General features: G+C 43.1%; 1 protein-coding gene across 2 annotated transcripts in view; it reads left to right on the forward strand.

Moving 5' to 3' along the window:
- Positions 1–27,375, forward strand: part of LOC128738243 (fasciclin-1) — a 381,405-nt gene that overhangs the window by 345,231 nt on the left and 8,799 nt on the right. For both annotated transcript variants that reach the window (XR_008412083.1, XM_053833243.1), the window contains exons 9-12: positions 10,524–10,614; positions 10,779–11,014; positions 11,122–11,281; positions 25,732–25,876. Coding sequence is in view for 1 of the 2 variants with exons in the window: in XM_053833243.1 (XP_053689218.1) it covers positions 10,524–10,614; positions 10,779–11,014; positions 11,122–11,281; positions 25,732–25,876 (632 nt within the window). In the remaining variant the exon portion in view is untranslated. The remainder of the gene's footprint in view (positions 1–10,523; positions 10,615–10,778; positions 11,015–11,121; positions 11,282–25,731; positions 25,877–27,375) is intronic.

Here is a 27,375-nt window from a genome sequence, read left to right on the forward strand (position 1 = left end):
CTATTGAGAGATACTCCTTTTACCATAGCCGCTGCATCCGAGACAAATAAAATATTTTCGGGCTTTTTTGAGTTCCGAATTGCTCCAAGAGGTAGATATCATTTCTTTCCGGTAGCGACCGACAATTCGTCCTGCGTCGCAATATGAATGTAACTATCTTCCTAATATCCCTTAATTTGCTGGTGCACGCTTCTTTTCAATTTGGAATCAGCTGCCATTCTTCTCTCAAAACACTCCCATCGTTTTATGACCATCGGAAAGCTATTCGGAAGGTCTAGTTGATCGTATCGTCACGTTAGCCCAGTTTCGAAACCTCCAGGGAACTGCTTTCCTTTGCGAAGAACCGTTTGAATGACCCGTCATTGTTACAATTAGCTGCGTTTTAGAGCCCTCAATGGTGCCGCAAATAGTCCAGCCGAGTTGTATTTTGGTGGTTACCGGCTCGGCGAGTTGATCCTCCTATATCTTGATCGAAGCCAGCAGACTCGCGTTTTTCGATGCAACCAGAATACCAAGCAATACAGAATTATAGCAGATATAGCAGAAGAAGACGCAACGGAAGTTAACCTCGGAGTGCCTACAAACGGCAACAGCGTGCCGACTGAAGAATAATATAGCCGCCGGCAAGGACTGACTCCCGGCAGAGCTCTACAAAAATGGCCAAGAACCGCTATTAACGGCACCTCATTGGACAATTTCTCCGTTTTGGGAGGAGGAGAAACTACCGGAGGAGTGGATGGAAGGTGTAATCTGTCCCATCTACAAAAAGGGCAACCGGCTAGATTGCTATAATTACCGCGGCATCACGTGGGTCAACGCCGCCTACAAGGTGTTCTCCCAGATTTTGTTGCGTCGTCTATCCCTAATAGCAAGAGAATCCGTAGGGTAGTACAAGGTGGGCTTTATGGGGGCCCGTGCTACTTCGGATCAAATTTTTACTCTCCGACAAATCCTCCAGAAATGTCGAGAGTATAATGTGCCCACGCATCATATTTTCGTGGATTTCAGAGCAGCATATGATACAATTGAACGCGAACAGCTTTGGCAGATAATGCACGAGTACGATTTTCCAGACAAACTGACGGGGCTGATCAAAGCTACCCTGGAGCGAGTGATATGCTACGTGCGCATTTCGGGGACACTCTCGAGTCCTTTTGATTCGCAGAGCGTTGTGGTAAGGGGATGGACTGTCCTGTATGTTAGTGAATATCGCTATTGAAGGTGTGATCCGGTGAGCGGGCATCGAAACAAGAGGAACGATCTTCAGCAAGAGTAACCAACTCCTAGCCTTCGCAGATGACCTCGATATTATTACTAGAAACCTTGGGACGGCGGAGGCTATTTACGCCAGACTAAAACGGAGGCTAGGAGGATAGCGTTACAAATCAATGCGTCGAAAAACACTTGTATGTAAGAAGTGGCTCCAGAGAAAGCAACCCCAAGCAACAATGCGAGTTTTATTGTACTCTTATGACGGGTTTCATACCAAAATTTTGGTCTTAAATGCCATCATAAGAGTGTAATAAAACCTAAATTGTTACTTGGGAACGCTTGCCTCCCACGGACAGTGACTAGTGACGGCAATGAACTGAAAGTGGTTGATGAGTTCGTATAAATTTGGGATCTCTGGTCACCGCCGACAATAATACGAGTAAGAAGATCCAACGACACATTGCTTGGAAATCAAGCCTACTCTTCCCTCCGCAAGACGCTTCGATCAAGAAGCATACGCCGCCGCACAAAGATGGCGATGTATAAAACGCTAATCAGACCGGTAGTCCTCTTTGGACTTGAGGCAGTAACTTTGCTTACGAAGAACATATCAGTGCTTGCCGTATTTGAATGAAAGCTGTTGCGGACTATTTTTGGCGCAGTACAAACGGAAAGCGGAGAGTGGCGGAGGCGTATGAATTACGAGCTACAGGCACTGCTCGGAGAGATTCCCATCGTACACTTGGCGAAACTTGGGAGACCACGGTGGTCCGGCCACGTCGCAAGAATGCTGGACGACTGTCCAGTGAAATCCGTTCTCTTCAAGATTCCCACGGGCACCAGGAATAAAGGGGCCCAACGTGCTAGATGGCTCGACCAGGTTGAAGCCGACTTGCGTGTGTCGAGACGCGTAACGAACTGGCGACGAGCCCAGGACCGAGTACAATGGAGAGAAATTCTTGATACGGCAAGAGCCACCCCGGCTCTTGACTGGTAAAGTAAGTAAGGGTAAGTTACCGCTAAGCACAGCCACGAGCGTAGCATGGACCCCCTGAACCAATGCCTCAGGGTCGGCCTGTCTATCCTTGTTTTCGCGGGTAAAGAAATGCTCGTGATAGATAATGAAAAACTCTTAATACAAGTTTATACAGGTTCACAAATTTATTCAGCGTTCACAACGGTTATTGTCTTCACTCTTCCCACTTCTTAAGCTATCTAACCTGTCTATTTCTCTTGTCGACGGGGCCCCGTTTCCACCACACACTCCTTCCTTACTCCTCCAGAATCCGTACTCCAGCCACTCCGTTTCCGTTCCTCCGCTTCCGCCAACACTCTCTCTCCGCAAACACTACGGCCCTTGCTGCCAAGTGTATCTTCGAACGGACACTATTGCCGGGATCGGGAGCCACTCAATCCAATTCTACTGGCGGTGTAACGGTGATCACACTCCGACGCTGGCGATAAGGCTTTCCAAAGATGACCCAGCGGGGTTCTGTAATTTGAACATTGACATTCCGGCTTTAGTAGGCTGGCGACGGGCACTTTGACGAAGGGCGAATGAAGAAAAGGCAAGGGGAAAAGGTTTACCTGCAGTCCAATTAGCGTAGTTGATAGATAGCTCTTTGAGCAATAGTATTTGCACTTGGTCTTTAAATTGTAATACTTTTTCACGTATTTTCACGTGTCTCGCCAAGACCTTTTAAATGCCTGCAGGTTAGTCCCCTTAGCCAAAGGACGTTGCCCTCGTCCTGTATATAAACAGTCCCCGATCGTCATCTTATCGCCACCTACAGCCTGTGAGCGGTGTCCAGCTTTCTACCTGTTTTTTCCCCTGGTGGCAGCGGGTGGAAACTCGATGGGTGGTAGGCTGCGTGCTTGGGGTATATGGCCCTATTTCTAACTGTTGTGGGATATCTTGTGGGAATTAACATTAACCAATACAAACATTTCTTACTTTTTAATGAAACAGTAAACAAACGAATAAAATAAACAAATAATCTATAAAACCTTCATAGCGGAGCCTACCGACGCTTACATAAGTAAGAATTATAGTTCCACACCGGCAATCCTCTCAAATGGCTGAATTGGTAAGAGAGCTCTCCATACCCTCCATACATTATTACACTCTTATGATGGCTTTTATTACCAAAATTGGACGTAGAAACTGCAATAAGATTGCAATAAAACTCTTGTTGTTACTAGTCAAGCGTTTGCTCCAGTAGGTTGAGATTGGCCATTCTGCGGGTGTCATTCAACCAGAAGCAATCCTTCATGGCGACTTTGCTAATTTGGATATGAACCCGTTGGAACTTCGACTCATATTTAGTGACGTTGCATGTCCAGGTGAGACACAGTAGCGCTCGATTCCCAGTCGCTTCATGACCGCATGATTCACTAGAGTGAGCGACGACCCGTCATCCAGGAATACGTAGGTTTGCTGGATCCTGACATTTCAATAAAGCAGCACGGGCAGCATCCGGAAGAGTACCCCTTGCTTGGTATGATGATGTGCGTTCAGTTGTTCGGTTAAGCTGCTTGTTTGGTCCGCTACTTTCGGTACGAATTTGGCTGCCCTTTGACTGTATTTTGCAGTGGACGCAGCTGACATCTTTGAAAGCTGCACGCGCTTGCGACTTACAAGTCCGCTTTCCATGCTTGCCCAAGCAAATGATGATTTTGCACAGCCTTTTACCTATCCTCTAGCTCCAGGTTCTTGAAGTTGCTGCAATCTTTCACTTTATGTCTCGTATCTTCAGCTTCACACGCCAAACACATTACGGACCGCACCACTTCCTCCTTCTTGGAACATCCGACTGCAAGCCCATACACCGAGACGTCTTCTCTTTAGTTTTGAACACTTTTGTAATGTCTGTCACCACGGTGACATCAGATACCACGGCTACATATATCGACATATACTGAGAGAACTCTCGAAGATCTACTGCTGGAAATTGCCTTTTACATATCGCCCAGTTCAGACGCAGCTGCGCAGAAACCTTGTCCACTAGTTCTAGCAGCAAAACTGGATTACACAAACGCGCTACCTTCCTTCCAGCCTCCTTGGAGATTTTGGAGATTCGGAGATCACAGAGATTTTGAACCGCAGTCCCGAAGGAATTAATGCATCTAGCCTATCTGCCTTCGGTGCTGAGATTCTACGGATTTTATTTAATAGAGTGTGAATAGTAAACTCCGGCCTACCGAAAAACGTGTAGAGAGTAGCAATTATCTATGGTACATATGCCGGAAACAGCAACCGACATTTTGCTGCGTCAAGTGCCCTACCTTTCAAAGATTTCTGTAATCTAGCCTAATAACCTAATAAGTTCTCCACGTCCGAAAATCCACACACTGTTGACGAGTTGCCATAGGAGTTGTAGACCAGGTGCCAATCGTCCGAATTCCTTTCGAAGGTCGGCAGATTATATTTTATAGATTATTAGATTCAGATTAGATATTTTAGATTCACCTGCCTGACTTATAACTTCTGCGGTGACGAACCAACCGGTAGACTCGGGACTGACATTGGTTGATGGGGTACACCCGGTACTGGAAATTACGGGTGCATTGACGTCATCGGCATCGGGATAGGCATCGCACTTGCTGACCCAACCGGCGTTCTCGAATCGATTATGGAGACTGACACCGAGCCGAACTGTGCTTTTGAGACAGCTACGGTTGTTGGAGCGGAATTGTGTCCAAATGAGGGCTTCTATTCTCTTCATCCAACTTTCCACCTTCGCGACTGCGTCTCCTGTTGATTGCACGGATTCCGATAGGATCGATGGGTTTCCTGTGCCTCCCAGTCTCGCTTTATAGGGATTAGCAAAAAGAAGACAGATTTACAAGTGGCTGGTGGACAACAGGGGAGGAGAGCAGACAAAGGGAGTAGATACTGAAGCATCCTGATATTTCCACCATGTTAGAGAATTCGCCTGTAGTGCGTAATGTGTGTTGTTTACACATTATTTAGGCAGTTGCCGGTAGCGTGTAATGGGACAAATGGAGAGTGTCAGAGCGAGTTGACAGCTTCCCACTTAAAATGGGGCGTCAGTCAGTGGTGAGATGGTAAACACGCAGGACACCACAGATACATTCAAATAAAGAAAAACGGTTTTGTTTCTTGCATTCTTAGAATTTTCATTACAATAAAAGACATATAAGTGGTTAAGAGAGACAAAAAGGCCCCGAGTAAGATCGGGCAATCAGCTAGTTTTCTACACACAAAATAATCCACACGTCGTTTCCACGTGAAAAATCACGTAAATTTCTCTACAGGGCGTTACGCGACTTTTAGTTGAACATTATTGGAAAATACAATAACATGTATCTCATTTCCACGTAAATGCACGCATACTAACGCAAACTGCGTTGAATCCACGTAAATAGTACGGGAAAAGTTATATGGAAAATATTCACATAACTTTTCCCATAATTTCGACGTGATAATTATTTTGAGTGTATGAATTCATACTTTCTCGATGTAATATTTACTAATTTGTAACTATAATCTGTGGTGCTGGGGCACGTCTTTATCCACGGCAAACTAATAATTCAAGAAGAATGGCGAGAACAACTGCAATGAGAGGAGGAAGTCTCAGACAGCATTCTAGAAAGCTGGCTGAAGTGGATTGCTCTGTTGAAAAGACTTGATTAGGTCCGCATAGACAGGCTGTCCTCCCAGTTAGCTTCGAGGTACGATGCTGGTCTAACAAACCAGTCGTCGTATGTTCGAATCCCGGCTACGCGGTCGGTTAGATAGAATCAGTAGGATTGCTGCACTAGCCCCGTAACTGTCCTGTACTCTAACAGCTGACTGCGAAGTCTGTTGATAAAGAAAGGTAATGTCTAAAGACGGTTATGCCCAAGGCTTTTTTTATAGACAGGCCGTACTTTCCTGGACTGACATCGAACGACATGGAATGGAACCAGTCGAGCTCCATATCTTCACTGCGTAGCGTATTTTAGAGCAGTGGTTCGTGGACAGACACACTGTTCTTTGATCATGGCCAAGGCAAAAGTCGCTCCGTTCAAAGCCTTGTCAGTTCCACGACCGGAGCTGCAAGGTGTGCTACTGGGAGCGAGGCTGGCTAAAACAATTTGTGAAAGCCCTGACTATAAAGCGGAGATTATTTTGGGCTGATTCAACGACTGTGCTGGTCTGGATAAAATCCGGTCACATGAGATATTGGAAGTTTGTCGCCTTTACGGTGGGTGAAATACTGTCGAAAACTGAGACTGCCGAGTGGAACTACGTACCGTCGAAAATGAACGCTGCAGATCAAGCGACGAAGTGGGGCAAGGTTACCCGCTTGGAGGTGGTGGACAGCTCGTGGTTTCGGACCCCGAATTTCCTCCATCTTCCTGAAGAATAGTGGTCGAATGTATCGCCGAAGGGGGCAGAAGAAACTTCCGAAGAACTACGACCTAGTATGCTGCATCAAAAGATCCTCAGAGAGCAATAGGACACCATACGAACCGTTGCTTTTCAAGAGCTGGCGCTTTTCTAGTGGTAGTAAAATCAAAATTTCTCACGTATTCATGTTTACCTACCTGAAAACAATCTTCATAGCATCTTACTACCAGTCTTCCGAGAGCCCTAAAAGGCTAAAGGCCTATAAAAGTACATTTATAGGGCTTTATGAAAAGCCCTGTTTGCGACATTTCAATTCGAAAAAATTAAATTTCGCAACATGAACGCAATAAATAAAAACAATGTTTACCAACTATTTATTGGTTCAGGTGTCAAACGTTGTATTGCGATTAGCGATAAACACAAAAGAAACTGAGATGCATGAGAGAGTAAGGGTGTTGTGTTCAGTAAATTTATTGTCGCGAAAAATTCAGCCGTTACGGAAATGCACACTATGCGCTACGAAGTAACGACATCTGTTGTATTCAACAGGAAAACATTGATAGTTTCAAGCATACTCTCACGCATGGCGCATGATGAAACACTTGCGCCAACTTCTGTTATTTATTATCAGAAGTTAGAGACAGTGTCCTATTGATAGGCTTCAGCGGGTTTTCGAAGTGGGAACGCTTGTTAAGATATGTGGGTTATGTTAAAGGCTTTCTCTCCAACGTAAGGCATCGGAACCTGAACCAGCAGCGGAAGTTAGAGAGGCATCTGAACCAGAAAGAGCTTGAATGGGCTGAAAACAATTTGTTGTACTCGGTGCAAACAGAAACGTACCCCGACGAAGTAGCAACGCTGAAAACTGGGGCCTAAAAAAGGCGAGTTCTACGTGTGAACAGCCGCTTGTGTGTGGCATCATATACAACCTACGACTTTAAATATTCGACAGTCCTGCTGCAAGATTACCGTCCGACGGGCTTAGTTGTAGATGCGTTGTACATTTAAAGAGGTGGATAATCTTATTTACTTGTGTGACCATACGAGCTGTCCAGCTGGAGGTCCATGCACATTTTCATCGGAGTCCTACAACGGTTCATCGCAGACCGAGAGGTAGCGTGTGAAATCTACACCGACAATGGCATGAATTTCCAGGCTGCTTGCCTTGAGTTGCGAGCAGAAATCAAAGACATGCATCAAAATTTGACCGAAACGTTAACTAATGCGAACACTAAGTGGGTTTGCAACCCGCTTTCAGGTCCACACTTTGGAGGAAGTTGGGAGCGACTAGTGCAGAATATCAAAAACGCGCTCAACTTCCTCTCTGTTACAATTATGTCCAAGTTATGGAATCCAGACGACGAGATGCTATCGAAGATTTAAGTAAAAGCAGAGTCCTTTGATGTACGTCTCTGATGTACAGTCTAGCAATCCAGAGGCACTCAGTTCTAATAGAATGGTCCTGTAACCGCCAAGAACGTTAACAGAAGCCAAGCGTGCTGCGAAAACTGATCGAATAGTTTTGGACGAGATGGATTCGGGAGAACTTACCCGTAAACGCGCACCGTTCCAAATGACATGAGGAGTCAGAGCCACTGAAAATAGGAGACCTGATGGATATTGTAGACGAAGGAACTGGCAACGGTTGGATCCGAGGTCGGATTGCGTCCGTTATTCCAGAAGGTGACGAAAGGATGCGTCAGGCTTGGGTGCAAACATCAACTGGATTGTTACACCGGCCAGTTTCGAAGCTGGCGGTGGCGGCTGTAGAAACAACTGGTAAAACGGAATCCGTTGCTCAGCGTTATGGATCGGAGATTGTTGAGGTAATACCTCAGCCAACCTAGCATCTCTGTCATTGGCAACGGTGACAGGTGACGAATGGATAACATAGGGAATTGAATAAAAATGACTAAACTGAAATCGTCAATTAACGTGGTTAGGAACAAAAACGTGGCTCTCTTTAAATTATTAAAATTATTACTCTACCCATATCACTGATTTATAGTTTGCGTGATATTATCGGAAACTAAATTGTGAGTACTCATTTATATTTGCGTGATGAAAAATAAAACCAATTTATGGCATTCTAGCTTAAAGAAATGGCAACATAACCTCAACGCCTTTCTCTTAGAGATTTCCCTAAAGTAATACAACATTCATTATCAATGAAGGAGTGATGCCGCTGCCTTTACTTTCGAGTAATCAAAATCCTTCCTTTTAATTACATTACGTCTGTTAAAATTCTTCCATCCTTAAATTATACCAACATATTTCGGCTCGCAGGCAGCGTTGCCAACCTTCCAGATTTGTCTGGATTTTCCAGACTTTTTGATGCCTAATCAGACAAAAAAGACGTTTTTCAAACGTTGTCTTCCATTAGACCAAATGGCAGCCAGATTTTTCCAGACATTTTTATTCACGTTTTGCAGATTTTCGTAAAAACCGGTTGGTAACGCTGCTCGCAGGACAAAACCTTAGCGGGATGCGTTGAGTTTCTACCAAAACGTCCATATTTCTTGAGAGCGACGCAGCTGCTTGTATTCCTCTTTTCTGTGGTGCTTCTTCTGTCTGAAAAGTTTGCTGCGGTAAGGAGAACTTTGAATGAGTCCGTGCTGTGACCGCGGTAGCTCTTTCAATATGGCCTAGATGGTTCTCCGCCGTGCTGTTGTAGTACAGCTCGTGAAGAGCACATCACCTACAGCTTTTCATCTTTCGATAACGTGGAAACGCGTTTCTCGAGATTAAAATATAGGTACTTTTGCACACGGTGGTCGCAGAACCACAGTTACAATTTCAATATTTTAGGTTTTTGAAATAAAACTGTTTGAATTGACACGTATCTAAAGCCAACGAAATCACTGAACAGAAAAAAAAGATCAAAAATTCATCAAGCGTTGAGAGAGAGAGAGAGAGAGAGAGAGAGAGAGAGAGAGAGAGAGAGAGAGAGAGAGGGGGGGGGGGGGTTGCTAATACTGCTGTTATTCCTTTCTATGCGAAGAGCTTCCAAAAGAAAGACACAACCAAAAGAGATTCTGTTACCACTTTTTGATCGTCGAATTGTTCGAACTTACACTTCGAAACACTAATACGGAAATTGAAAAACTAGCTCAAGCCAAGTGTATGATCCCTCAACGAACCATAGATAAAGCATATATCGAATATACCTAGCATTCATTACCATTCTATTCCTCCAATGCAGTCATTTAATTCAGAACATAACCAAGGGTTACGATGGAAATGACCATTCAGCGGGGTGAGTTTGGTGTACAAAGCACAGTCTTCTGTTGATATTACTATAACGTTGATTCGCTCTCGTATTCCGGTAGTACATTGTTAGATTACATTCTGGAATGCTTACATAACGTTTTTTTTCGGCAACAATCACGCCACAAACTTTCACTTCTTTTCTTCAATGCAAAAAAAGGAATCTAATTTATGCATGCGCTATCTACTCACACTGCAAACCGTTAAGTCTTGCAAGCACGAACAGTCATATCGCATACATGCCACACATTTTCAGCTGCTATATTCAATGTTTATTAAATTTGATCTTTTCTGCCCTTTTTTAAACGAATTTATCTCTTTCTAAAAGAATGGTCGAAAACTTTATAATCGAATTGAAAAGTTTTTAATTGAACTTGAAATAAAAATGAACAAATTGGCGTACAACCTCCCAGCCTCAATATGTGAATCGTAATCTGGGATGAACATTTCGTGCCATCCTAATAAGAACGATGTTTAATTCCTCAGCTACGGCCGTACGGTCACACGCGTTAATCCTCAGCTCAGAGAGGTCACCCTTCCATACCAGACTGTACTAATCTGTTGCTCTTTTCCATTTTGTTTGTTTTGCTCCAACCCAACCACCCGAACCGGTAACGACGCACACCGCACCTGCCGTCCAATCCAACCTACGCCGGTGAAACTTTGCTGCTGCCAACGCCACAATCAGGAATCGTGATAAGCTACGGGAGATCCTGAACCTACATCTCGTACGCGACAGTATCACCACCGACAAAATCCGTAAGAACAACCAAAACCAGGTAAGTGGGCCTCTGGCCAATCGCAAGAGAACGTGAAGCAGCGTTTGCTGATGTCAAAGAGATTACACTTTGCAAACTACTTATCCATACGGCCGGCTTGTAGCGGACCAAATGGACCAACAGGTTCGACGTTCGTAACTTTATCCCTGTCTTTTTCGCCCCAGGCCGCACAGAACTACCAGATCCCCACCGCTGCGGATAAGAAATTTCTGTACTTCAACGTTATCAACAACCGGTACGACCACAACCAGACGATTACGGTGGAAGGAGGCGGCGTAAATGCAACAATTATCCTCAGCGACATCGCTGCGACCAACGGCTATCTGCACATCATCGACCGAGTGCTTGGCATTCCCTACATGACCGTTCAGGAGAAGATCGAAACTGACCCGATGCTCAAGTAAGTAAATTGTTCTCCATCATGATGAATAACAAATTCGTTAAAAATAAGCACTAAGCTTAATGGAAAATCTATAACTTTAATTTGATTCCCATTATCCTTCGCAGTCTTACCTATCAGTTCGGGCGCCTGAATCAGTTCAACGAACAGCTGAATAAAACCACGAAACGGTTCACTTACTTCATTCCTCGAAACCGAGCGTGGATGCAGTGGTTCCAAGAGCACCAAGGAGCCAACCTGAACAGCTTCCTGACCGACATCTACCAGGTAAAAGCAATTTAGGTGATTTTATTAGGTTCCGGCGGGATCGCATGCACTCGTCAAACAAATCATGCTGCTGCCGTATGGCGTCCCGCCGTAATGTCTCCTGTCCTTTTTTTATAAATTGGATAAATTTTCTTGTTCTGCAGTACAAGCAGTAGCAGCAGCTTTTAAAATTATGGATTAACTAACCTTTTATTCAGTGCTGTTTTAAGCTGTCAGCAGAGCAAAAAAAACAAAGATGATAAAGTGTATCATTTTTTATGCTTGAATATCAGCACGGTTACTGTTAGCACTTTTTTTTTCAAGGAAAATCTAATTTACAGCCCAAGAAAGAGAAATGAATATCCAACATTGGTACAGCCATTGCCAAGAGTGGAATTACAAAAAAAATAATATTTCATTAAAATTTAACCCAATTTGGACAAAAAGCCGTAGAGGCCGCTGCCTGCTGCCGGTTGCAGCGCGATGGCTTCGAAGCGAACGGCGATTATCATACGGTACGGAAGGATATTTGCACGTGCAGCAGCGCAGAAGTAATTTATCAATAATTAATTACATCTTTTCATCTGTGTATACTGAGAGAGCCCGATCTGCTGCGGCCACTGGCTAGCCACGCTTCAGCCTCTATGCCAGTAGCAGCCAGTAGAGCTGGCAAGACGCACAGTGCGTTGAACGTATGGGACTGCGGGACAAAAATCAAAACTGCTGATTTTAGACATTTTATCAAGCTAGTGTAATGAAAAAAGTAGTTTGTGATAATCGAAGCTAGTATTTGCTTAAATGTCTCAAAATATTTACATAATGACAAAAATGTCCCAAACGCCAAATTTTTACGCAAGCATTGTAAAAGTTTTTCATCATTATATGGGTTCCGTCGGTTATAAAACTATCAAAGTTGTTTGTGAAAGTGGCATTCGTACTAGAAATACTTTGGTAAATTCAGCAATGCCATCTAGTGTTAGATTAAGCAGCACTCGAAGATCAACCTTGGCTGCAATTTCGGTAATCGAAAAGTTTTTCTTCAGTGCATGAAAGCTTGGAAAGCTATGTTTATGGAAGACGTTTGAGCATTTCTAAGTAAAATATACTTTTGCACTAACAAATCTATATCTGTGAACAGAGCTTGTGTTTAACTAATACTTAAGCCTTTTTTACCATTCTCAGCCGTAACGGAAGAGTAAATAATAATTTTCCATGGCATAATTTGAGACAAAGTCTGCAGCTCGACGTTTTGTTTTTGTTGGGCAATTTTATAAAAACCTTTTAATTAGATCCACGAAATGAATTTCCAGCAGAAAAATTGTTATCATTGATTATTCGTCATAATTATCAACCCGAGAAACGGGAAAACGGCAGCCGGCATTAAGTTTATTAATTTTTTTAAAGAAATATTTATTCGCTGTATGAAATAAAATCGCTTTGAGTTTAATTTTGAGCAGTAATAGCACAAAGCTTCATAAACAGTGGTTTCTTTTAACAGGGATAACATAATATAGTAGAATCAACGGAAATCTGACGGCTTATCAGTGCTTGACTTTGATCTACAAATATTGAAATATCTTGCAGAGTTGCAGGTAGTTGCAGCTAAAACCTGTTCGATCTTGTAGAGGACACTTTGAACAATTATTCTGTGTATATTTTAGCTTGGAAGTCGGTGGAACATTTTTTAAATCAGTAATCAAAGTTGGAGTTCTGTTTTTTTTGTAGGACAATATCTATGTCGTTTCTATGGGGCGATTTTTTAGGAGTGAGGTCAAAATGAATTCCTTCTATAACCAAAATTTATTCTACTAATCTTGATTATTATTCTCCATTTTAAAGATTTTGGTTATACAAACTATGAAATTTTTGCGAGGGTGATGAATAAGCTTCAAAAATGAAAGCAAAATTTGTAAGTAAAATCCACTCAGCAACTTGACAGTTTGAACGCTTGTAATAGTAGTTGTGGCGCTTTCCCAAGTAAACTAATACTTGTTTATATAGCAGAAGGCATCTATAAACAATTCTAAATACTTAGTATACCCGATTAAAATAAAGTGAAAAACGATTTTTGTCTATGGCTCAACGCACTGTGAGACGTCGCGAATAAATTTGCATAATTTCACTCTTCCTTCCAGTATCCGGGCGCACGCCACTTCCCACAATGCCGCAGCTCGGATCCGAATGGATCCGATGGAAATGTAAATTCTTTGCCAGAGCAACTGTGGGAATGTCTTACTTCAGTTAAGTTCTATACAGGGACAATACTGCCGAGATGTAATTCGATCGCAGGACGAAGAATCTCAGCCGAAGGTTGTAGGCAAATGATGAATAATAATGTAATGATGGCTTTTCAATCCAGGAAGCCATTATCGCAGCTTAAGTAGTAAGCCAGTTCAGAATTCGTTTTTGTTTACTTTCTGATACATTTACACTTTCTGATGTTTTTAATACATTTTAATTCCAAATTTACCAATTTATTTTCGTTAACGCAACAGTGAATCTACTGGAAATTTGAAGATTCGAAACCCAAAAAACCTAGCTTATTTTCCCTTTGGTGATATGGCAACTTATAGAAGCAATAAACAACTGACTGGAATCACATCGAAACCAATATCAGTCGAGTTGTGAAAACAAAAATACATACCTACTTCCAAATAAACTCCGCACATAATCGAAAAGATTTCTGCTGCCAGAAGCACAACAGCCCCAAACAAACCGTATGTTGCGGTGACTTTTCCCGACCTTCACAAAACAAACAAAGCATTGTCGGTTAGGTTCACCTTCCAAAAGGAAAATCAGCTTGCCGATTCGCACACGTTTGGGGTAACTTTCCTATTGGAATGTCTCTGATCTGATACCGACGACAGAATGCTGCAATTTAGAGTCATATGCATTTGAAAGCAAGAAAATTGACTCGTGTCCCTTGTACAGTACCTAGGTTGACAAGGCGAGCTGGGGTCCCTTTACCTGAAAGGAAAATCCTCTATGCAAAAGTTTAGTTCAATTGAAAGAGTAGTAAGAACGTGCGCGCCATCAAGATTGAATCAAAGAAAATCGCAAAATCAGCTCAACGTTCTTTCTTAAAAAAACGAAACTTCCCAGGTAACCAATAAGCATTAAAATAAGCAGTAAATCAGTCGTTTATTAGCATCCCTGGCGTTTTATACTGCAGGTTGTTGTTTATCAGCTTTTTGATTGCTTAACTGTTGTTAATTGGCATGCACAATTCTATTTAAATTCTTCTTGTTGGTAACTAGCTGCAAATAAGTATTGTCAGCACTATAAGAGGGCTAGCAGTAAAGTAGCCGCATATTTTGCCAAAATAGCATTTAAGTAGCATTTAAGGCAACTTAAATGCTTATTGGCTTGCTTTTAAATTGCATTGGAAATGCTTATTGGTTACCTGGGTTGAATGTGAATGCTAAATTTTTTGAAAAGGCATGAAAAGTGAAATCAATAAAGTGTTAAGCGTTTTGTCATATTATTAGTAGGCGTACCAAAATGAATACTTTTTACTAGAGACAAAATCAGGAAATGCCACATTAGAGATCTCACTTCCCAAGTACCATTTTGTTGTATTTGTGTTCCACGGGAATTAACTCTACAATACTTGCATAAGCTATCTTATATATAAAAATGGATTTCTGTCTGTCGGGATGTTCCTTATAGAATCAAAAACTACTGAACCAATCAACGTGAAAATTTGCATGTAGAGGTTTTTGGGGCCAGGAAAGGTTTTAGTGATGGTTAGAGAGCCCTCCTCCCACTAAGAGGGGGAGATCGCATACAAATGAAACACAAATTTCTGCATAACTCGAGAACTAATCAAGCAAATAGAACAACATTTGGCATGTGGGTGTTTTTGGTGCCAAGAATTTATTCTATGGAAATATTGGGACCCCTCCCCTCTTTAGAAGGGGAATTATGACTCTTCTCCCCTTTAAGAGGGGGGGCTTCCATACAAATGAAATACAAATTTCCTCATAACTCGAGAACTAATCAAGTAAATGGAACCAAATTTGGCATGTGAAGGTTTTCGAGGGCAAGAATATTTTCTATGGTAAATTAGGACCCCTCCCCACTTTAAGAGGGGGGGGCTCCTTTACCAATGAAATACATATTTCCTCATAACTCGAGAACTAATCAAGCAAATGGAACCAAACTTGGCATGTGGGTGTTTTTGGAGACAAATTTTTTTTCTATTATGAATTGGGACCCCTCCCTACTTTAGGAGGGGGGGGGTGGCTCCTATACAAATGAAATTCAAGTTTCCTCATAACTCGAGAACTAATCAAGCAAATGGAACCAAATTTGGCACGTGAAGGTTTTCGAGGGCAAGAATATTTTCTATGGTGAATTAGGACCCCTCCCCACTTTAAGAGGGGGGGCTCTTATATAAACGAAATACAAATTTTCTTATAACTCGAGAACTAATCAAGCAAATGGAACCAAATTTGGTATGTGGGTGTTTTTGGAGGCAAGAATTTTTTCTATGATGAATTAGGAGCCCTCCCCACTTTAGGAGGAGGGGGGCTCCTATACAAATGAAATACAAATTTTCTCATAACTCGAGAACTAATCAAGCAAATAGAACCAAATGTGGCATGTGGAGGTTTTTGAAGGCAAAAATATTTTCTATGGTGAATTAGGATCCCTCCCCACTTTAAGAGGGGAGGGGGGGTGCTTTTACACAAATGAAATACAAATTTCCTCATAATTCGAGAATTAATCAAGCAAATGGAACCATATTTGGCATGTGGGTGTTTTTGGAGGCAACCATTTTTTCTATGATGAATTAGGACCCCTTACTTTTTTAGGAGGGTGGGCTCTCATACAAACGAAATAGAAATTTCCTCATAACTCTAGAACTAATCAAGCAAATGGAACCAAATTTAGCATGTAGGTGTTTTTGTAGGCAAGAACATTTTCTATGGTGAATTAGGACCCCTCTCCACTTTAGAAGGGGGGGCTCCTATAAAAATGATAATACAAATTTCCTCATAACTCGAGAATTAATCAAATGGAACCAAATTTGACATGTAAGTGGTTTTGGAGGCAAGATTTTTTTCTATGGTGAACTGAGACCCCTCTCCTCTTTATAAAGCGAGTTATGACCCATCTCCCCTTGAAGAGGGTGGGCTTCCATACAAATGAAATGCAAATTTTCTCTTATCTCGAGAACTAATCAAGCAAATGGAACCAAATTTGGCATGTGGGGCTTTTAGGGGGCAGACATTTTTTTATGATGAATTAAGAGGGGGGGCTCCCATTCAAATGAAATTTAAATTTCCTTATAACTTGAGAACTAATCAAGCAAATGGAACCAAATTTGGCATGTGGGAGATTTTGGAGTCTTGAATTTATTTTATGATAGTTAGCGACATTGTTTCCATTGACATTGAGACAGTTGTTTTCTACTTTACTGTGAGGAAAAATTGCAAATTTGTATATTAAACTACCCATTCCTGGTAACTAATAAGCATTATCATAAGCAGCATATCAGCGTATCTGGCATTTTATAATGCACGTTGTTGTATATTAGCTTTTTGACTGCATAGGTGTTGTAAATTGGCATCCAAAGTTGTATTCAATTCTTCGTGTCGGTAATTAGCTGTAAATTAGCATTGTCAGCACTATAAAAAGGTTATCAGTAAAGTAGCTTTATATTTTGCCAAAATAGCATTTAAGTAGCATTTCAGGCGACTTAAATGCTTATTGGCCTACATTTGAATAGCATTGGTGATGCTTATTGGTTACCTGGGATGCTTTCATGTTTACGTAACTGCCAAAATGAATCATCTAAGGTTGAACTCCTCAGATACTTGCAAAACTCGAGATTGTGACAAAGATCATCCGAGATTCATGATTTATGTACAACACAGGTTAATTTGTGGCAATACGAAGTTTGTCGGGTCAGCTAGTTCTTCATAAAAATGTTTGTTGAGTTCCTCTATTTGTATAGGTTTTTGTTTCGTTTCATACCATAAATCTATCATTCCATAATATAATAAATCAGCCCCAATACAAAAGTTTAAAAAAATTCTAAACTTAAAAATAAAATATTAGACCGTGGGTAGTTGTATCGTCTGTGCTCTGTGCTTAGAAAGTAAAGAAACTATGAAGAAAATGACTCATGAAGAAAAATTTCAGCAAAAATCAAGAAAAATCGATTTACTCTTCATCAAGCGCACGTTTGTCTGCGGCTGCACTGATAATGATCAAACTGATGTCTGTGCTAGTAAAATAGCTTGTTTTCTTACTGTAGAGATGGTCGGGTATGAAAATTTGAATACCCGAACCCGACCCGTACCCGATCAAGAAAAAAATTAAAAACCCGTACCCGACCCGAACCCGCAAGTTTATTATTTTTGATACCCGAACCCGACCGCAACCCGACGGGTAAGGGTACGGGTGCGGGTTTCGGGCAAATTTTCCGCTACCCGACCATCTCTATTTCTTAGTAAATGTACTGTTAATGACAACAATAAGACATGCCATCACGTTTGACAGCGTATCGAGCTCTCAATAATCAACAGTCTTCTTTGCGTTGAAGATTTTCCAATCGACTGGTATACTTACTTATCCTGGTGCGATGTCCCTTAGGATTTCACCTGTACAACAATGTTCCGCCAACAAACTCGGTCTATGGCTGTCCGTCTCCAATTTCTCGACTGTCCCACACTGTCTCGGTCTTGCTCCAGTTGGATCGTCTGGTACCAATCGGATGCGAGGCGAACACCATTTTATCCAGCATTTTCACAATATGTCTCGCCCATTGTACCCTTCCAGCTTTAGGTCCACTTTCTAGATACTGGGTTCGCCGAAGAGCTGTGCCAGCTCGTTGTTCATCCTTGTCCTACATACACCGCCAAAGATGGTCTTAAGTACACGACGTTCGGAAATGTCCAGTGCTTTCCATTCACCGTCGAGCACTGTCCACGTTGCATACGCATAGAGGACTACCGGTCTTATTAGGGTTTTGTACATGGTGCATTTAGTACGAGGTGAGCCTTACCAGACCTTAGAAGACGTTGTGGAATAGCAAGCGCGACTTCCGGCAAGAATACGTCTGCGTATTTCTATGCTGCAGTTGTTATCCGACATCATCAACAATCAAATGCTGGATTCGAGGTATACAAACTCGTCCGTCATCTCGTCCCCGTCGACTACCACACTATTGTGTATGCGAGCTTGAGCGCGTTCCGTTCCTCCTACTATCAGATTTTTTTTTGTTAAATTACAATCACTTTAAATCTATGAATAGGTGGTACGTAGGGACTGGCATTCGTAACACTTTTGATGGATCTGTTGCAACACAAGGATTTGGTCCCTTGTTGATCGCCGGTCCACAAAATCGGCTTAATAACTTCCCACGAATCGACATGCTAGCGGCGATAGACGGCGAAAGATGATCTGAGAAAGCACTTTATAGGCGTGTGGAGAATGGTGATCATTCGATAGTTCTTACATTCCAACTTGTCACCCTTCTTGTATATTGGGCATATTACTCCGGTAGCTGTTCTGCTTCCTAGATCCTGACTATCAGCCGGTACAGACAGGTAGCCAAACTATTTGCCAACTGCCTTGTTGTTCTAGAGCTGCATGATGGTTTCAATCGCTTCACTTATTGTGTGGGTCGGCACATCACCATCATCCACCGTACTGATATTGGCATTCTTCCTGCTATCTTGGTATGGTCCGCGCCATTCAGATGCTCATTGTAGTGCTGCTTCCACGTCTAGATCACCTCACGTTCATCTGACAAGATCCCTCTTTTTATCCCTACATATTTCGTCGCGCGGCACCAAGCGGCATATGTTTTGTTTCTTATAGAATTTACGCGTTTCCTGAGGACAATATAGCTGTTCCATGTCCTCGCACTCCATTTCTTCCAGGCAGCGCTTCTTCTTCCGGGAAAACTGGGTTTGCTGTCTTCGTTTCTGTCTATATCGTTCAATGTCAGAGGACCCGTCAACCCCTGGTGCTGCATCCACGCCCTCTCTGCATTCGTCGCGTCTAACATCCGCTGGAATTCCTCGTCGAATCAGTCGTTACGTCGACTCCTCTCAGTGAGCGCAATGGCGCCGTCCGTTGCGCTATTCATGGCTGATTTAACGCTATCCCATCGCAGTCCTCGAGGGACTGCGTTAAGCACTCCCTCTCCCGGCAGCGCATCCTAAAAGCATTACGCGAATTCCATCTCCATCTCCTTACCATAACTCTCTGCGCGATTCGAAAGGACTCGAAAGTACCTCCAAAACACACACGTACATTTACTCCAGGGTAGTTTTATTTCAGCCGCGTCTGTTTTTCCTGGAAACCGTACTAGTGCATTATCCGCCAAAGATGTTCGCGCTCGACTGAATCGTATGCTGCCCTGAAATCCACGAAAATATGATGCGTGAGTACGTTGTATGGCCGACATTTCTGGAGGATTTGTCGGAAAGTAAAAATTTGATCCGTAGTAGCAAGAGCCTCCCCATAAAGCCCACCTTGTACTGCCCTATGAGTGCGACGTAACGTAACAAAATCCCTATTACGTAACAAAATCTGGGAGAGCACCTTGTTGGTGGCTCTGACTAGCATTATACCACGCTATTTACAGCATTCTGGCTGGTAAATGGCTGGGTAATGCGTAACATTGGTACCTCGCGTACCTGCAGTGATAAAATAGACCCCGCAGTGGTCATTAGCCTCTTATCCAGCAACTCCTCTCCCTACCTCCTCGTGGTACCAGCCGGAATACGAGCAACCTAGGTGGAGATTGGGTAACCAACCTCGGTGGAAGCTAAGGTCGTATACCGACAGGGAAGGAGGCACTCATGCACCTGCTGAGTGTGTTGGCAAAAGGAACAGCCTTGCCAGCCGTGAGTGTCTGACTCCAGGTTAGGGGCGGCTCGCAACGGCGATTCCACTGCATGGTGAATCGCCGTTTCCGTACCAGGTATGCGGCTGTATCCCAGGTTAGGTGCGGCATACAACAGCTACTGATCCGGAACGGACGGCTGACTTATGAAACGCTGTGTCTCGCCAGCTATACCCAAGACAGTAACGCAGTATGCTTAAACAACTTTCGCTAGGAGAAATTCAGGAAAGGAACTACAACCGGATATTCGGCATAGACCCAGGAAAAAGAAAGAGGACAACGATTATTGTAAACTTGGTACTTGGAATATCAGGACTCTACTTGAACCGGCACGCGCGGGTATCCTGGCAAAAGAGCTGCAGAAGATGAAGGTCGAGGTTGCAGCCATCCAGGAAGTGCGATGGCCGAAGACGGGAGAACGCGAATTCCGCGCAGTAGATCCTATTGCGGGCACGACATTCAAGTATCACATCTACTACAGTGGCGGCGATAAAGCAGAGCATGGAGTCGGATTCGTATTACATGGAAAACAAATGAGCCGTGTCATTAGGTGGAGGCTCATCAAAGACCGTCTATGCGTGTTGAGAATTAAGGGCAAATTCTTTAACTACAGTCTGATAAATGTGTACGCACCGACGAATGACAAGCCCGATGACGTAAAAGAGGCGTTCTATGATCTTCTCATATGGGAGAGCATATGGAGAGTGCCCAAGACATGACATAAAGATAGTCATCGGGGATACAAATGCACAAGTCGGACGTGAAGAGTTTTTTCGTCCCGTTATTGGTAGAGAAAGCCTCCATCCTACCACAAACGACAATGGCCTGAGGCTAATCAACTTCGCTGCACCCAGAGGAATGGTTATCTGTAGTACCCATTTTGCACGATGGAACATTCGGAAGCACCCCAGGAAACACTCTAATGGAGAGGCCTGCTCTCAGATCGACCTCGTTTAGGTTGATGGCCGGCACTTTTCTGATGTCGCAGACGTGCGATCCTTCCGGAGACCAAACGTTGACTCGGACCTCTTTCTCGTAGAAAGCAAGATCCGCGCCTGGTTGTCCAACGTATTCAAATCGAAGCCCACGAGGAAGATACGACTGAACATTCGGCGGTTATCAGCGGAGGGAGTTGCTGCAGAGTACTATCGGAAGGCTGATGAGCGGATCGGTGAACCTCTCGGAGAGAACCTGAACGAACAGTGGAGACACATCCACGACGCGATCAGTACTACAGCGCGGGAAGTGTTGGGTACTACTGCTGCAGCCACTTCCAGTGAGTGGTTTGATGCAGAGTGCCAGCGAGTGACTGATGAGAAGAATCGAGCCAGAAGTCACATTTTGGCTGCAACTGTGACACGCCGGAGCAGAGAGAGATACCGAGTTGCTAGAGCTGCCGAAAAAGACTTTACCGTTGTAAGAAACGTCTGCACTGGGATCGCGTTCTTGCGGAGGCGGAGAATTGCTTCGAGGGGCACGATACAAAAAGCTTCTTTAATACGATCAACGGAATCAGGAACCGGACCGTGCCAACTCCTGTTATGTGCAACGACAAGGAGGGGAACCGGATTATCGAAAGATCGGAGGTGGCTAGGCGTTGGAAACAATATTTCGATGCATTGTTGAATGGTGAACAAGATGGAATGGTCAACAGAAACATGATAACTATTGAGGATGATGGACAAGCTGTGGATCCACCAACTTTGGACGAGGTTAGGAAAGTAGCGAGAGAGCTGAAAAACGGCAAAGCAGCTGGAAAGGACGGCATCCCCGCCGAACTTTTGAAAGTCGAGAGCGAACGGCTGTATTGTGCAATCCATCAGGTTATACTAAAGTTATGGACTGAGGAGCAATTACCTACGGACTGGTTGGAAGGTCTCATATGCCCAATTTACAAAAAGGGCCATCGACTCGAATGCAGCAGTTATCGAGGTATTACTCTCCTCAATTCTGCAAACAAAATTCACTCCCGCATCCTGTTTATCAGACTGAAGCCGTTACAGGAAACCTTTGTTAGCGAATACCAGTGCGCTCCACGAGAGGGACGCTCCACGACGGACCAGATGTTCACCTAGCGACAGATCCTCGATAAATTACGGGTATTCAACTTGCAGACTCATCATCCGTTTATAGACTTCAAGGCGGCGTACGATTTAGTTAAACAAAACGAGCTGTGGCAAATTATGCTTGAACATGGTTTTCCAACAAAACTGATTAGGCTGATACGTGCTACCCTCGATGGTTCAAAATCAAGCGTCAGGATAGCGGGTGAGACTTCGGACTCGTTTGTGACGTTAGATGGTTTGAAGCAAGGTGACGGACTGTCGAACTTGCTGTTCAGCATTGCATTGGAAGGTGCTATCCGAAGGGCCGGCGTGCAGAGAAGCGGTAAAAACATCACGAAATCTCATATGCTCCTAGGGTTCGCGGACGACATCGATATCATCGGCGTTAACCGTAGAGCTGTGGAAGAATTGTACACGCATCTTAAGGAAGAAACTGCGAGGATAGGGTTTATCATAAATTCTACCAAAACAAAGTATATGGTGGCTGGTAGAGAGCGTGGTAGCCCTTCGGGTGTTGGAACTGCGGTGGTGATAGATGGAGATACTTTTGAAGTGGTCGACGAATTTGTTTACCTTGATACGTTAGTGACATGTGACAACGATGTGAGCCGTGAAGTAAAAAGACGGATAGCAGCTGCCAACATGGCCTTCTACGGATTACGTAGCCAGCTGAGGTCCCGTAGCCTACAACTCCGTACAAAACTCGCGCTCTATAAGACGCTAATTCTCCCGGTGTTACTCTACGGCCACGAAGCGTGGACGTTGAAAGAGAGCGACCGACGAGCTCTTAGTGTTTTCGAGCGTAAGATCCTGCGATCAATTCTTAGCGGCATATTAGACGAAGGAGTGTGGCGCAGGCGCATGAATCATGAAATATTACCAAGTGTACAAAGATGCGGATATTGTGAAGCGACTAAAATACGGCAGGCTACATTGGGCTGGCCACGTAGCAAGGATGCCGGATGAGGACCAGCGAAAACAATATTTAGCAGACAACCCGACAGAGGCCGATGACTTCGAGACAGACCCCGTACCCGTTGGATGAGCGCTGTTGACGAGGATGCTAGCACAGCGGGTGTTAGGGGCGACTGGAGAGTGGCAGCCCAAGACCGAGTAATGTGGAGACGGCTCCTGAATTCGGCATGGATTCGATAAGCGGATTTTCGCCGAAAAAGTAAAGTAAGTAATTACAGCATTCTAACCGATCGCCCTTTTTGTAGATAGAACAAACTACACCTTCCATCCACTCCTCCGGTAGTTCTCTCATTCTTGAAATGACCCAGTGAAATGCCTTTGCAAGCGGTTCTTGGCCATTTTTGTAGAGTTATGCCAGGAGTAGGTCCTTTCCGGTTCTGGTCCTTCACGATCTCTGTCCTCCTTCTGGCACTTTGTCCTTTTCAGGATCGAGGTCAACTCATTCCGCGCTCATCGACACTTGGCCAAATTATTCATAGCAATGCTTAGATTGATGTAAACAGAGATTACCGACCGGTAATTCAATCCACTCGATGCGCCGCATATGGGCGGTATTTGGGAACACATGGTGCGTTCAGTTAAGAAAGCAATGCAGGCATTGATGGATGGTCGAAACTAGACGGGTGAAATACTTGTGACAGCACTAGCAGGAGCAGCAAAGATGATCAACCGTTGTCCGTTGACATACTTATCGCAAGACACAGAAAAAACAGAAGCCCTGACACCGAATACAAGCGCTCTCAGTATTTCGCTGACAAAAAATGGCAGAGATTGAGCAGGGAATACCTGGATCTCGCTGGATAAACATAATTTATTGTTTGACGGCAAGAACAAGTGAATTTCTTTAAGTTTGATTTTCTTAGGTTTTGTGACTCGACTTTAACAAAGTTGCCGATTTTTTTATGGAATACCTGCTTGTGGTGGGTGGCCTCAACCATTATATTCGCCTTCTAGAATAGCGCTATTCTTTAGTTGAATGCCTGCTCTTGTAGATTACCTATTTGATTCTAGCCAACAGGCATCTGAAGATGTTGATTTGCATTTCCTTACACCCAGTTATTATGCAGTTTCGGACCATGTGTTGTACTTTTTCTTTTATTAAAGTCTTATCTAATTGATTTTAATCTAATTTACTTTACATATAGAAAATTTTTTTGGTAGACATTCCCAGGCCAGGTTGACAATCTGAGATGCAGTCATTTTCTTATTTAAAGTGAGTTCAACGTTCTATTGATTTAACTATCCCTGGCAAATGCCGAATTCGTTAATTCAACGTTGTTAGACACTGGGCGAAAACAACGCCTGCTTTCAGTAATCTTAAAGCTTATAGCGAATTCATAAATTAACCTGGGTTCGTGCTAACTCGAACCCGAAATTTATGAACGATACGGGCAGTTTGACAGATCGACCCGTAAACCGTAATGCTAGACAGTTTTAACCTGCGCTTCAAACTGAATGCTGTCAGTTTAACCGAGATGCAATCTCGGTTAATTTATGAACGCTTTGACAGCACTTCGATTAAAACTGAGTGCTAATCGACCTGAGCCAGGTTAATTTATGAATTCGCTATTAAATTGACGCTGATGTTACCGTGAATTGTTTATTTCTCACTTGAAAGCCAATTTTGCAGTTCAGCTGTACCGTCACACTTCACCTCGGCGTTTTCTGAAGAAAAAATTGATTACCTCAAGAATCGAATGACAAATTCACTTGAAAAGCGAATATGCAAACTTAAACAACACTCGAACTCTCACTCTGGTGATCCTACTCCATGCAGTTTCCTATTGTTAGCAAGCAGGAAAAGAAATTCTATCGTCCGGCACATCGTTGTCTCTAAAGTCTCTCTGCCGGGTCTCCTTACAGTACGAACCATGTCGTCGTGGAGGAAGGAAAAACAGCCTAAATTTCCCAAGACGACAATAAGTGCAGCAAGAGTGTACATTAGAGAAAATAACCCACCCAGCCAGCCAGCAAGAGCTTTCAGCCACAAGATGAAGTCATCGACTTGTAGACACTGGCATTCGTAGTGGACTTTCGGCTTCCGGAAGCCAACAAACCACTATGTACTGGGAGGTGGTTTCTAGAAGATGCTCTCGAATAACTTGTAAGCATGAATATGATAAGATATGACCACAGGGAAATTTGTTTGTTTTGAATTCCTGTTTCTCGCTAAGACCATAGTAACCATAGTAACCAATTCACTGAAACGAGTACACGTTTTCAAAGCCATAATTTAGTTGTAATATTCTGCATCGCAGGACAGGCGAAACATACAGCACAGATGTAGAAGCTAAAATGTTCAGCGTTTTAAAGTGGGGTATAAATTCATAGACCAGCAGTCAATTTGTCTTCAGCAAATATAAAACAGAACAGACCATTATGAAATTCAGCTTATTATCTTTCGCCTCAAACATGCCGCATGTTCCCTTTCCCCATGGGTGCTGCAACACCCAACCTCCGGAGGAGATTTGTAAACTAATTTTTTTTTCCTTTATCTTTTCAATCTTGCTCGCCAACATCCACCACAACAACAACAATGGTCCACTACAACGACTGGAAAACAGACAAGATCTGTACTGGAGCGCCATCTGGTAGTAGCGGACCGGGTGTTTACCATGTCGGATCTGAAAAACATGTCCAACGATTCGCTCATCCTGCCAACGGTCGGACCGCACAACCTACAGATCCGAGTTAAGGAGGAAGACCGAAGTAAGTATATACATACGTATATGTGTACGCATTTTAGTTTACTATAAATACTTATATCGTATGACTATAGTGTATATAGACAGCACACAACCTGTCACCCAACCCGGCATCGTCTGTACGTCTTTATTTTGTTTTCACTATTTTTTTCTGTATCCGACCAAGCAATGCGGTCCTTCCTACACTCCGTTCTGCTCAGTGCATTTGTTTAGCCATAAAATCTTAATTTTCTAGAGTTTTGTTGATTTTCCTTCACTCACAACGAAGAAGCTCACAGAAGAGTCTCACAGACTCTCAGATAACAACAGACCGATTGCACAGGATGTTGCACAATAGATATGAGACGGCGGCAGCAGCATGATACTGCTGCAAACAAGCAGAGCAAGCTTCAGCTGACGATGGTGTATATTCTGCTTGAAATGGTTTAAATATTACTTTATTCAGTAAAGCAAACAGGATTGCTTAATACGGATCTGGAATGGGCTTATTTCGCACACTTGAAACGGATCGGAACGGTCAGAGTACCGGCGGGTTTTCAGTGCTCCTTTTTTATAAACTGGTTCAACACTCCGATGAATGCCGTGCAGCTCCTTGCACCGATAGTGTTGGCACTGGGAGAATACCAGTACGGGGCGCTTCCGGTTTTCAATTCACTGTGAATTATTGCTATCATAATAATTTATGTTATCTCTATGTAATTGAAAAATTGTTCCGCAAACTGATTGTGCTGTAAGTGCTGTTTTATGTCTTCGTCAGAGTGAAGGCGATGAGGGTTGTTTGCAAAGGTAGTGAACCGTCGGTTAACCTATTATTGCATTTAACTTTCCCTTTTAGACTGTGTACGTTTGTGCTTGTGTATGTCTTACCGGATTGTTTTTGCAATGAAGGCATGAATAATTTTAAACGCTTATTGCACCAGTCAACAAAGGGTTGACGCACTTATAGAAAAATTGAATAAATGACACATTATAACTTTCTAACATTTTTGAAGTTCATTGAAATTTATTGTTGTAGCAAGTTGGCAAGTTATGTTTGCAAGTATTGCTATCAGAGCTGTTCTCCAACACCGTAAAGATATCGTATTTAGTGACGTATATCATTTTACTACTATCTTGATTTAGGACCAAAAACTGGCAGGCTATGTTTGAACAAGAAGTTGTCATTTTCTTACGTCATACGTTGTCCTTTCGCACCTCCCATGCAATATACACCTTGAAGTCTAAGTCTATTGACCCATAGCATTGCATTTTCATAGGTTTATTACGTATCACCGCTGCTGCTTCGATCATCACCATGTGTGAGGTGCAGATAAAGCATATCCTAGCGAGTGCGAGAGGTTAAGTAGTTTTTAACATTGGGGATTTTTAGCGTAGTGTGATTGTTTGATTCGGATATCCAATATGGGGTTTCAAATAGATCTATCCAATAGAGGTGAACCAGACTCTGAAATAAAGCCTCTGAAATAAAGAATCTAATATAATCTAATGGAACTATCCGACTCC

The sequence above is a fragment of the Sabethes cyaneus genome, chromosome 1, assembly GCF_943734655.1.
Source record: "Sabethes cyaneus chromosome 1, idSabCyanKW18_F2, whole genome shotgun sequence".
Taxonomy (NCBI): domain Eukaryota; kingdom Metazoa; phylum Arthropoda; class Insecta; order Diptera; family Culicidae; genus Sabethes; species Sabethes cyaneus.